The sequence below is a fragment of the Alosa pseudoharengus genome, unplaced genomic scaffold (genome assembly GCF_046254945.1).
Source record: "Alosa pseudoharengus isolate Yale_2024_CS ecotype anadromous, Long Island Sound unplaced genomic scaffold, YU_APseudo_1.1 YU_APseudo_1.1_scf_6, whole genome shotgun sequence".
NCBI classification, from domain to species: Eukaryota; Metazoa; Chordata; class Actinopteri; order Clupeiformes; family Clupeidae; genus Alosa; species Alosa pseudoharengus.
In genome coordinates this window covers 32,305,877-32,318,918 of record NW_027468848.1, presented here as the reverse complement: position 1 = coordinate 32,318,918, position 13,042 = coordinate 32,305,877, and the positions used below count along the sequence as shown (strand labels likewise).

The window sequence follows — 13,042 nt, the reverse complement described above, 5'->3', positions numbered from 1 at the left end:
GATTTTAGTAAATAGTGCATATTATCAATATCTTGCATGACACCGCTGGGGACGGGATACATTTCAAATAAATGAGACAAAAACTTGATCTTTGGCCTACCACCTTTAGCCTACTCCTCATTTGCCTTTTGCCTATTATAAATTATAAAAGAATTTATTCATAATGACAAAATGCTATGCTATAAATTTCATCATCTGTTTTTTTTTTTTATACATAAAACAGTGTAAAGCTCTATAGACACCATCTGAATGGTTTGGAATACAAAATGCAGTTTGTAGAGTAACAAAATAGATTAACCCTTCAACCTTTTTCAGCGGTTATGATGGAGACACTGGACTTTTAACATCACGCAGGGATGTAGTGGAGGCTAAACGCATGTAAACACAGTTTACGCACCTCCTGAATTGCGGACATAGCGTTTACGCACCTCCAAATTGCATCTATCCACTTCTATTGAGTTTATCCACCTTTAAATAGCATACAGTTTTATCATAATTTATCATAATTACAATAAAATACAATCTTGGGTACAAAGTACAAACTAATTGTGGATGATGCTACTATAGCATTCATACTGCACTCCTATACACTTAATGCATGCTGCACCATAAGCAAGTGTTTGTGGTTTGCTTGTTTCTTTGTATCCCCTCACACTTCGGTTGAGGTGAAATATGTGTGTGTGCTTGTTGCATTTTTTGATAACTAACAGGTACAAACAGGTCATTCTTACCAAGAAACGAAGGGGGCTTCTAAGTGTTTGTGGTTGAGGAGTGTGAAGTGCAAGTGTGGCCTATGAGGGAACACCCAGTGATATCCTTGGTACCATCAAATGGTAGCCTATAGCGATGTGGTCAGGATACACACCAGTATACCGTGGTCCACCTTACCAGTGACTGGTCATGGTCCACCTGATCACAGAATTTATAGTATACCCACCTCTTTTTTTACCACTACACCCCTGACCATCAGCCACCAGTGTAACAGCAAGAGTTTCATTAATAATGTAAAACATAGGTCATTATAAGATTATTTAACTTGATTTATTTGGTGTTTGTAAAGTGAAATTCCACAACAGATCCAGACAGACTTGTCCAGTCATCAACACTCTCTCGACATTGTTTCTCCACAACCTGTGGAAGCCATCAGAGAAAAATAAAGACAATAAAGAACAAACACTAAAAAACAGAAGGTCGAAAGCACTTAAAACCATGTGTGGAGGTACAGCTGGCTAACGTACAATCAAGCCGAAAAAACAGTGTACGCTTGAGACAGCAACAGTATATTATGACTTGTGACGACAGCATCAAACAAGCATCCACAACCTCTCAGCACTCATGAATACCTCTTTTTTGGAAACATTACTTCTTCGTCATCACTTGTTTCATTTCTGCAGAGGACGAGGGTGACGCGCATACAGCATTTAAGGTTTTGGTGTCGTCAGTTCCCTGTTTTCCCCTTAGTTTTGAGCTTGTGAGCAGCAGTGTATATAAGTCCAGAGGGCTGGATTGTCACGTCCCCAAGCCTCTATACATTATTTCATAAAGTAAAAAGGCACTTCAAAAAATTGTAACAAAATCCAGTGTACTGTATTTAAACCATTCAACACTCAGAACCATGAGGAAAGGAATGCTGACAGAAGTAAAAAGAATACAAAGGACACACGCTGTATTGTATTGTGACCTTTCCAAATAGATTCCGGAGACTCGTTGTGGAGTCTCAATGTAAAAGATACAAAACATAATTCTAACAGAAGAAAATGCTAGTTTATACAGTAGCACATGACAGGCTTAAGGTGTTAATGAGGTGAAAAGGGACTCATGGCAATATATTTCAGTCGCTCTGCACAAACTGAACTTTTTTTGCATAGGCAAGAAAATGTGTGGTTCCTAGATTATTTAATACAAAGGGTGAAAAAAAAAACAATTTAAAAGTCGAAGTAAATACAATAGAAAAAAAATGAAAAAAAGAATTGATCCTATCCACAAGGACAGAAAGTTTGACTTCTTTGAAGCAAGAAAGAAATCAGGGAAATAAAAATGTGTGAGAAGAAACTTAAAAGCAGGAGGGCTTCCAAGTCAGCAGCAGATTGTTGCGGGGCACAGGAAGGTGGGGGGATTAGGGGATTGCCCCTGTGGAATGGTATAGCCTGGGGCTGCCAGACTATCTCTCCGATAGATCAGTTTTGCTGGGATTATAGTGTGGAAACTCTCAATTAGAAAGACCTTGGCTCATTAGATTTTCAATAGGACCAATCAGCAATCTGAGGGGTGTGGTGCAGGAGATGACATCTAGACAAAATGTAGGAATTTGAAATCCAACCACCACAAAATGGCTGCTGTTAAAGAGGTTGGACACTGCAGTGTCATGTAAGGGCTCTTTAGCATGTTTGATTTTCCAACTGGCTCTGGTATGGTTCTCCTGCAGGTTATTAAGAGCTCAGTCTTTGTTACAACACTTCTACACCAGATCCAAACATTGGCAGAATAATTTTCGATCGATGCTCATTTGTGACACCCCTCGGCCAATCGCAATCCAATAGAACGTTTCCAGACCACAATAAGTGCAGTGTAAATTTGGGTGGCAGCGCCAGGCTAGTGGAATGGTGTCGCCGTGTTCTGAGCCAAGCAGGGGATGTTCCTTCATCTCTATCTCTCTCACTCCCCCTCTTCTTCCTTTCATTCTTTCCTTCTACAGCTCAGTGTCCTGATACTTCTGTGCGTTCTGGGCATAGTAGCCCCGCCGCGTCTGCTCGGCAAGCTGCCGGCGGTACTCGTCGTCCTCCTCGCTGGGCTGGTACGGCTGCCCGTCTGCTGAGTAGGGCAGCTTGGAGGGTGGTGTCTGCGGCTCGGGCCGAGAGCTGGACCTGAACGACACAAAAGAGATCCACCAATCAATGAACCATTCATCTGATCAAACACACTTCAATGGTCCTCGCTATTTATCTCAGGGGTCCGACTAAGTAGTGATAATGTTTGCCAAAGTCTGCCATTACATGCCAGTGCCACTCGTAGGTTTGCCTCCAAGTCTGATGACTGGCTAGCCTGGGTGAACCCAGGCAAACCTGATAGAAAAATTGAATTTGCTGTGCAGGTCCATCTGGAAATGAGCCCACTGACGCGTGTGTTCAGTGTAACCAGTAGAGAAATTACACTTAACCCAATTCCAAAGACAATACACGTTCCTGGGCTTTTGGTGATTCAGACGTCAATGGGCTCCTTTCCAGACCAACCTGCAGAGCAAATTCAAATTTGCTAACAGGTTCGTCTGGGTTCACCCAGGCTAATCACTGGCAGTCACAGAGACTCAAAATGCTACAGAGAAGGAGGAATCTGAAACTGAGACTAGCCAATATAATAGGCCACATTTTTGCTTAGCTAGCAGCAGCTGCAGTGCCCCTGAAGAGACCATGGATCATACAGTCTACGGGGCTGTGCATGTACTGTAGGCTACTCCTGTAACTATACTCTAGCTGGTCATATGACAGTGGAAAGTATCTTACCACATGTTGCACATGAAGTTACACACAGTTACTCAATTAATGTCAGCATTATAGACGAGTGCTGTGACATTATTACATCACAGCAGGGCATGATTAGTTACATAGGCAGATGGATGTCTGGATTATATCCACCTCTCGTACTCTGGTAGAGCCAACATTGACTGCCCAGGGAGTGTATAGCGCTTTAGAATTAGGTCTACTATAACAGGTTCACTGTGAGAGGGCTGCCTCTCACACAATCACTTGTTCATTCACATTCACTCAGTCACATTCACTCACTTTATTCTGTCACTCACTTTCTTACCCAATGGGCTGCGGCCGACTGTGGTCCAACTTCTGGGACTTTATAGGGACAGCATAGATGTCTGGATGCTTCTGGGCTATCTCCATCTGAAAAAGGATAACAAATTACTAACTACCCAACAAATAAATATGCACACACACACACACACAGTATAGACAGTATACACTGTATACTTAGATACAGACAGACACACATCTGGGACAGAACCCTCACCCTGGCATTCTGTGCTTCTTGTAGCTCCAGCATCCTCTGCGCTCGGGCGAAGTGGTCCATCTTCTCAAAGGCGCGCACCTTCCCCAGGAAGGACTTGAGCGACGGGTCCTCGGGGGTCTCCTCGGTCTGCTCACGGCCGCCCAGTGCCGGGGCCGGCCCCTGCGGTGGCAGCGGCTGGATGTCGACGACGGGCGGGCCCCGGGAGACGCGGGACGCAGAGGAAAGCCTGAGGGCGGCGGTGGGGTGCGGCGGGGGCCGTCCCACGCCGGGCGAGTCCTGACTGCGCGGGTGGTCGCTGCTTGTGGGGCTGCTGGAATGAGAGTCGTAGCCTCTGCTGGAGTCGGAGGGGCCCCGGACCGGCCCTTCGTCCCGGGGAGGGAGCTTCACCTGGAACAGCCAGAGAGTAAAACCAGAGAGTCATTTACCATACAGTACCATTTCTTCCCTCCTCTACCTCCTTCTACCACTTTCTCCTCTTCTCACACTTTGACTAGTGCTTATAATGCTGGCACTCTTATGCTCTAGCAATAAGGTCTCCTCAGCACTGTAGCTTGAATGTTATTCACTTGCTAGTTACTCTCCACTGGCTCCCTATAGTGGCCAGAATTAAATTGAAATCTCTCACTTTGGCCTATAGGAGACTGACTGGATCTGCTCCCTGCTATCTTAATTCAATATTCCAATGATCCCAACCGCCCACTGTGGTCTTCTGATGAGCGTCTGTTGTGTCGACCAGCCATAAACGCTAGGCCAAACTCAAGACTCTTTTCCTCAGTGGTTCCATGTTGGTGGAGTTGCCCAGTGCTCTCCGTTCCTGTGATAGTTTTGGGTCTTTCAAGAGGGATCTAAAGGCATATCTGTTCAACATGCAGTTAGTTTATTAAGCATTTTTTATGCTTTATGGTTTGTATATTATAGTATTTGTTTATTTTCATTAGGCCATTAATGTATTCTTACCAACTTTTTAAATTGTTTACTGTTAAATTTAACTACAGTATTGTATTGTTGTTATTTGTATTGTTATGTGTCGCTTTAGACAAAAGTGTCTGCTAAATGAATATCCGTTTCACTATTCCTCTAGCATCTCCAGCTATTAGAGATCATACAACTGTACAACAGATACTTTATTGTTACACTGTGGCTTGAATGATACTCTTCATTTGTAATTCGCTTTGGATACAAGCATCAGCTAAATCAATAAATGTAAATGTTATGTAAATGTGAAGAAACACAACTGACAACAGTAATAAAGGCTGCCATTGGAATCTTGTATGAACTTACTGATTCTTTCTAAAACCAAGAACACATTTAACCAAAACAGGCACTTCTTTTCCTTTCAGTCTATGACACGTAGTCAGTGATGCTAAAGATGGTGTAATTTAGACAGAATAGTGTCCTGTCACTATTCTCGACATCGCAACCCCGTAATTTCCTCTTGACGTAAAGTGCAGTCTCTGGGCTACACTCGGTGAAAACAAAAACCACATGATTGTATTTGTTCATCGAAAATTTCATTGAACTATTCTGATGAGGTAGATAGAATGGCAAAAGCGTTACAGTCTGAAGTTGACAGCTGGATTAAGTGTCCCTACATACGTCCAGCTGACTCATAGAAAAATGACCCAACGAAATGGGCAAATATTTGGCTATATATTTTTAACTCATTTCAGTTGTCCTTTCGTTTTTCAGTTGTCCTTGTTTTCAGCGAGTTGTCCCAAACCGGAAGTGGTAGCGATGTCTAGAATAAGCACAGTGGCAGTCCTGGGGTGCAGAGTAAAGCACTGGTTCCCCAATCCACTAGCACTGTAAGATATTATCTGTGCTACCTACACCAAGAACTGCCACTGTGTATTTATCTACCTGATGCCAAACCTTACACTAGGTTCTTGTATTATAATCTAGAGTGACTTATTGGAGACAAATACATCTCTATGGGTAAAACAGCAGCACACGGATCAGCACAAGGCTAGGTGCCACTCTAGAACAGGTTCTCTATGGCAACATAGTCTTTGGGTTCTAAAGAGGTACCGGTGTGTTCCACAGAGCTGCAGTGGGATGAGTCAGACCCCGCAGGGACCGGCTTCCTCCAGAGGAACCTGTTCTTCTTCTTAGAACAGCAGCAATGACAAGAAGTAAACAAACAAACAAAACAAACATTTTTAAGAGATACTGGTGTTTAAACACACAGCGCAATGAGCCGTTCTATGAACCTTATGGAGACGTGATAAGAGTTCCACATCTTCCTCTACCACGCACAGCTCTGTGCAGCTACATCTGCTGGACCAGATGGAGGCCCATGGAGGTCACTTCACAGGAGCAGCCCAGGCTGTGGACCTTCTGAGTGTGTAGGAGTGCAGGTGTGTGTGTGCGTGGGTGGAATGCGCCGAATGTTCCCCCTACTCCCACTCCTCCTATCTCCCTCTCCACAGGTTGGACACAGTTAATTAAGCCCACCACAGGCTCTGTGATTGCCTAATGGAGTGTGCCTGAGTGGGAGCTGGGACGGGTCTGAAACATCTGATGCTGTGGGTCCAGGTGGGAGGAACCAGGACACGCATGGGACAAAGGCAGATGTGGAAGGAGGGGGAGGAGGGTTGGTCTGCGTGGGCTCACCTTAGGGGGCTCGGGCAGGAAAGTGGACATGGGGACGGGGGGGTCGCTGCTGAGTACCTCCCTGCTCCCCACGCTCCTGACGCGGCTGCGGATCTCAGGGCTACACCGACGCAGGATCTGAGAGGCACAGGGAGAGGGGTGGATGGAGAGAGGAGAGGAGAGGAGAGGAGAGGAGAGGAGAGGTTAAACAGGATAAGATGTGCAGCAAAGGAGAGGAGGAGGGCAGGAGAGGGCAACTTGCTTTCGGTTTGACACATCTGCTGTGTCTTCCTTTTTAAGGTCAAAGCTGATAAAAAATCGAGATGTCAACACTGTCTCAGCTAAAACATCAATACTGTCAGACTCTCTTCCCGTACATTTCTCTCCAAAACAAGTGAGCCACAGGAGGGCCTCACTCTGTAACCCTTTCCAGAGATGGAGAAACAGTAAGCACAGTTTATTGCATGACACTCAAAGGGCCCTAATTGAAATGCTGGGAAAAGTGCTAAGTCTAAAGTCTAACTAAAGCGTGCTTATTTACTATGCAAAACCTATTTGCAAATGTAATACCATGAGAAAGATCCTTAGCACAAACATTTGTGGGTCAGCTAAAAGCCACATGATACCATTAGTTCATGCATGAGAACTTTGCTAGACTGACTTTGCAATTTGCCAAGTATTCATTTTATTTGATTTTTTTTTGTGCTGAAAATGAGTCTCCACTGCCTTTCACCCCTTAAAAAATGAAAGCGCGGTTAGAAAGCTGTCCCAGCATGACCCACACCTCTGTAGGGGGCTTTTAAGGTCTCCCATGCGGTATGCACTTAGGCGTGAACGCAGTATGTCATAACCATTTCTGCCGTTGATGCAGTGGAAGGAAGGGTTTGGTCACAGGAAGACGCAGGGGGTCAAACACAGTTCCAGTTCCTTCGCTGCAACTGGGCAGTAGTGGAGAGTCAGAGTCAGAGACTGTGTTTGCCAGGGCATGTTTGTTCATTTAAAACTCCAAACACTCCAGTTAATGAAATAAGTATGGTGTAGCAATGCTGCTGGCGGCAGATTTGATGATACGACACAAAGGGACATCCAACAGTGGAGGGTAACACCCATAGAGGAGTAGAGCTCGACTGCAACTCACTCTTAAAAATTAAAAGTACACTTAGCAAGCTGTCACAGCACCATCTGCACCCCTGTGTGGGCTTTTAAGGTTGGCCATCCCAGGTTGTGCACTATAGATGTGAATGCGTAATAAACTCAGGTGGGAACTATTTTTGGAGTCGCACAACACTGCCGAGAGGGGGGTCTGCTACCACAGGACTACAGAGAGGTCAGACACAGTTCCTGGATAGCTTAAACTGGGCAGTGGATAGAGGGGTGAGTCAGAGAGTATGTGTGTATGAGTCAGTGTGTGTGTGTGTGTGTGTGTGTGTGTGTGTGTGTGTGTGTGTGTGTGTGTGTGTGTGTATCAAAGTACCATATGTCTGTTGGCTTTTAAAAGTCAATGTTTAAATATCCAAAATAGAACGAAGTCACTCTTCTACTAAATTCATGGATCAGTATGGGGCAGCATCAAATTATATATTTATGAACATCCAACTGTGCATTGTACTATCCCTGTGTAAACCCTCCCTCCAAAAGACATACTTAATATGAGACCTCCTACAGTAACTGCAATAATCAAATTGAACTGTAGAGGGCAGAAGCATTACTTCTTAGCATCAGCAGATGATCCAAGCCTTATTTCTCCTATGAACATATCACTGTCCATTGAGCTAGCAACAGTTGAGTACATTCATTATTAACATCAATGCAAAGTTATAAAATGTATATGGAATGTATGTTTCTGTGTGTATGTGGTGTGTACTTGCATTTAAGTGTGTTATGTGTGTATGTGTGTATACATTTGCAAATTGGTTTGGATTTGGTGTCTGTCAGCTCTATGCTAACCAGGGTCTGACTGTGTGTCTGTGTGTGTCTGTCTGTGTGTCTGTGTGTGTGTGTGTGTGTGTGTGTGTGTGTGTGTCTAACCTCCTCTGGCATGACGGGCTCAGAGGAGCGGCTGATGGCCGACCCATGCAGCAGGCTGCTCTGCAGCAGCGTCTCGCCCTCAGGCTCGTTGTCCGTGTATACGCCGCCCTCGTCCGCCGTGTCCTCATAATCGCTGGCCAGCCGGCTGTCTGCGCTCAGGTAGTCGGCACTCATGGCCGACAGGTACGACATGCGGTCGTCATGGAGGTCAAGGTCCGCCTCCGTCCCGTCCAGCTAAAAGAGACACATGATGGATCTTTGTACAGAGAGGAGTGAACGAAGAAGAAGAAGAAGAAGAAGGAGAAGAAGAAGAAGAAGGAGGAGAAGAAGAAGTAGTAGTAGTAGTGGAAGAAGAGGACAAAGAAGTAAAGAGTAGGAGAAAGAGAAGAAGTAGAAGAAGAAGAAGAAAAAGAAGAACATGAAGAAGTAGAAGAAAAAGAAGTAGAAGAAGCAGTAGTAGAAAAAGAGGACAAAGAAGGAGAAAGGAGTAGGAGAAAGAGAAGAAGTAGAAGAAGAAGAGAAAGAAGAAGATGAAGAAGTAGAAGAAAAAGAAGAAGTAGAAGTAGAAGAAGTAGTAGTAGAAAAAGAGGACAAAGAAGGAGAAAGGAGTAGGAGAAAGAGAAGAAGTAGAAGAAGAAGAAAAACAAAAAGAAAAAGGAAGAACCAAGCTGTAGAGTGGAGCCACCAAAGAAAGGATGAAACACTATAAGAGCATGCCCAGAATGACAGCTACTACAAGTCACTGCACTAAGAGTAGGAGAGAAAAAACAGGACTAGGAAAAGAAACTGGAGGAATGACTACTATGACTCTCTTTGAATGACAGGCATTAAAGAGTACTCTAGGATTACCAAAGTATAGGATGTCAGAGAAAGTTAAGAAAAAGTTACAGGAAGTCTTGAATGACAAGAAATGCAAAGACGAAAGGTTGTGGTGCTGTGTGTGTATGATAATGTTTTTCTATATGTATAGTATACTGTATGTGTCCATTAGTCCCTTACCATCATTTATGAACTGCTATGATTGACATACATCAGAACATTTATTGAATCTGGTGACCTAGTATGATATTGTGTGTGTGTGTTTGTGTTTGTGTGTGTGTGTGTGTGTGTGTATGTGTGTGTGTGTGTGGGGGGGGGGGGGGGTTGAGAAGAGAAGGCGCTGTGTCTGAGCACTGTGTTTACCTTCCCCTCTGAGACCCAGACCGCCTGAGTTTGCTGCTCCCTGATGGAGTCTTTCACACTGCCGTACCAGGCGTCGTTCGCCGAGTTTAAGTCAATGGTGGCTGTGGAGGCAACGAGGCCACATAGAGCCCGAAGAAAGATTGTAGGGTAGATGTGAGGAGGGCAGAGATAGGAAGGCATAGAGAGGATAACACAGAAGAACATTTAGATCATCATGGGTCACCATCACAGAGAGAACAACTGCATAATAATGTTGTACCACAGTCAACAGCTCGCTGTGTAAGAAGTTCAACATATGGTCTTTGGTGAAATTCAGTTCACAAAGTTCATTCACAAAGAAAATGACTTTGCAATTCATGTTAGTGTAATATTTTTCCACCTGGACAAAAACATGAATCATGAAAACAAGATGACAGAACATTATAGGTTTCTTAAAACCTAAAATGATAAAAGACTCTTTGTAGTCCATAGTTTTAAAAGTCTGAAGCTTATGGAGTGTAGAAATTTGAAAAATATTGCAGCCCATTGCAAATGAAGTGGGAACCACTCCACTCTATTCATCCCTGTCCAGGACTGACCGGTGAAGAGGTGCGAGCAGGTTTTCCTGAGCTTGACCGCCTGGTCGAACAGCTTGCGGGCACTGCGGTTGGAGTTGGGAATGATCCTCTGTCGCATGGTCTTGACGCCCTGCTTGGAGTCGGGGTTGAAGAAGATGACGATGGGATACCACTGGGTGTAGTTGAGCGTGTCCACTGCCTTGGGCGTCACGTCCAACAGAGCGTGCTTGTCCTGGTTGGGGGCATTAGAGAGGCAAGCAGATTACAAACATTACCAGTCGGTTTCCTGAACATGGATTAAGACTAGTCCTACACTAAAAGAAAATTTCAATTGAAATCTCCCCTGAAAAAAAGCTTTTAATCTACAACTAGGCCTAATCCGTGAACGGAAAACTGGCTGCCTTTACATCTTCATGTTGCAATTATATCAATTATCCAGGGACTTCTCAGGTACTGTCAATAGACATTCTGCGTTTGTCTTCCATTTTCTGCTGTAGTAATGCCGAAAGCACTGCGCATAGTTCTACAAACGAAGCTGTTTAACAACTCTGCCCTTTGATTGCAGCATGTTTGCATGTATGCTAAAGCACGGCCCTGTTGACCTGCGTCCAGGTGAGCTTGTGCATGTCCATGTGTCCATGCAGGTGGTAAATGCTGTGTGTGTCAGTGGATGTACAGTATGTATGTGTATGCATAGATATGTATGTTTGTGTTTAAGTCTGTGAGCATGTCCGTGTGTGCATGTGTGTGTGTTTGTGTGTGTGTGTGTGTGTGTGTGTGTGTGTGTGTGTGTGTGTGTGTGTGTGTGTGTGTGTCTGTGCAAGTGCTTGTACACGTGCGTGTATGTGTGTGTGTGCGTATGGTATGTGTTACCTGCTCTATGATTTGCCTGATGGTGTTCAGGCGTACCACCCCAGATGACTTCTCTGAGCCGGCGTCTTTGGGCTCGGTTTCTATGAGAGGAGACGGAGCACAGAGCAGGCAGAGAGAAATGCAGCCCCACTCACTTCATGAGTTATTCAACACAGCAGAGGCAACCCAAGACACAATCGCCCACTGTCACCCAGCCAAATCACTCATGGAGCCAACGTCGCAAGCAAGACAGTAACCTGAATATGGCAAGGATATTTCTAATCATCTCCTTTTAGCTTTAGTACTTTAAGCACCTTTAGCTTTACAGTCACACTGAAAAGAGCTAAGTGCAACTCAGTTTTAAGGGTGTTGAAGATGTCCCTTGGAAGAATAACAATAACATGTGTGTGCATACGTGCAAGTTCAGAAAACTGTTACATTCTAATTGCAAAGGTAGGTTTCCAAGGATGTCATTAGGCATTTGATATTTCTCTGGTCTTTAAAAGGCAGATATAAGGCAAACCTTATTAGCTTTTGAACAGGAAGGAAACCAATTTTGCTAGTGGAGCTTTGATACAAAACTTGTGGTCTCAAAATTTACTGGAATTCATTCAAGAAAGCCATCTGTGGTCCGTGTCTAACTACATTACGGTTGGAAATCTGTATCCTATACTCTCAGGCAGATGAATGCACCCATATCCATCAAGTCAGACAGAACAATAATTTTGTCATGTGAATGAACAAAGATGTGATTCAGAGGGGATGTGGTGAGGAAATGACTTTTAGAGAGGTGGGACTCATCCCACAGCACCATTCAGATATTTACAAGAGGAAGCTCCTACTCCCACTTCCTCATCCCCTCCCAAAACATGATTTGTATTTCCTAACCTCTGTCTAAGGCATTGTTTACATGATTGCCCCTAGCCAATATTGTTCTTCAGTAAGGACAAACACTAACACTGTTGATGGGAGAGACAAATGAGGAGAGTGGACAGAATGTTAAGGGGCACCTGTAATCAAGGCATGGCGCTGATGATAAAGAGAGTTCTACAGAAATAAGAAATGTTACTTACTGGCAACAACAAACTGGTCTGGGAGCTCAGAAGCCAGTTTATCACTGGCAGCATCAGCGATGGGCCCGAACAGCACCACAGGTCTCCTGAAACCAGCTGAGAGATGATAGAGAGCGAGCGAGAGAGGTAAAGAGAGGGAGGGAGGGTTTATGAAAAGTGATAGGTGTAGAGTCAGCTATAAAGGAAAAAAAACCTTCTAAATTGCCCTAGATATAAAACCAGTGTATAACATCTAATAAAAACTGTCCATTCGTGTCACTTAAACGGTCAGCTTAAACCATGAAACCATGAAATGCTGAGCGACTGGAAATAAAAGTTTGCTTCACAGTTTACTTGATTAATGAACAGCACAGATTTGTACTTTATAGATTATTTACCATTACACATAGAGAGAGAGAGAGAGAGAGAGAGAGAGAGAGAGATGGCTATGAGACAGATGCAGCCCTCTGTGAGCAGTTAGCCCAGTGGAGGAGGGCTGTTAATTCTTTAATCAATACGGGCCATCCGCGAGCACGTTATACTGATGTGTTTGCTGTCTGAAACTGTCTTTTACGATAGCAAAGTGCTGCCCTGTACACTTGCTGCCTCATTGCTCTTCACAGCTCTCTGACTCTCTCAGACTCTGTGGCCTCTCTCTCTCTCTCTCTCTCTCTCTCTCTCTCTCTCTCTGTCCTTCTCTTCTTCTGTATTTCTCTCTCTCTCTCCATCTCTCTCTTTCCCTCCTCCTTCACTCCTTCCTCC

The 13,042-nt window shown here is 44.3% G+C and overlaps 1 protein-coding gene across 5 annotated transcripts in view; it reads right to left on the bottom strand.

Moving 5' to 3' along the window:
* Positions 1 to 1,019: 1,019 nt before the first annotated feature.
* tjp2b (tight junction protein 2b (zona occludens 2)) overlaps positions 1,020 to 13,042 on the bottom strand; it is an 86,105-nt gene continuing 74,082 nt past the window's right edge. For 4 of the 5 annotated variants that reach the window (XM_076269500.1, XM_076269501.1, XM_076269499.1 and 1 more), the window contains 9 exons: positions 12,302 to 12,397; positions 11,250 to 11,329; positions 10,398 to 10,608; positions 9,820 to 9,920; positions 8,638 to 8,871; positions 6,631 to 6,747; positions 4,018 to 4,404; positions 3,805 to 3,890; positions 1,020 to 2,864 (listed from right to left, as the gene is read on the bottom strand). In XM_076269500.1, coding sequence (XP_076125615.1) covers positions 2,690 to 2,864; positions 3,805 to 3,890; positions 4,018 to 4,404; positions 6,631 to 6,747; positions 8,638 to 8,871; positions 9,820 to 9,920; positions 10,398 to 10,608; positions 11,250 to 11,329; positions 12,302 to 12,397 — 1,487 coding nt within the window. In that variant the 3' untranslated portion in view covers positions 1,020 to 2,689. Of the gene's footprint in view, positions 2,865 to 3,796; positions 3,891 to 4,017; positions 4,405 to 6,630; positions 6,748 to 8,637; positions 8,872 to 9,819; positions 9,921 to 10,397; positions 10,609 to 11,249; positions 11,330 to 12,301; positions 12,398 to 13,042 lie in introns of all 5 variants that reach the window. The other variant, XM_076269503.1, reaches the window with a different exon arrangement.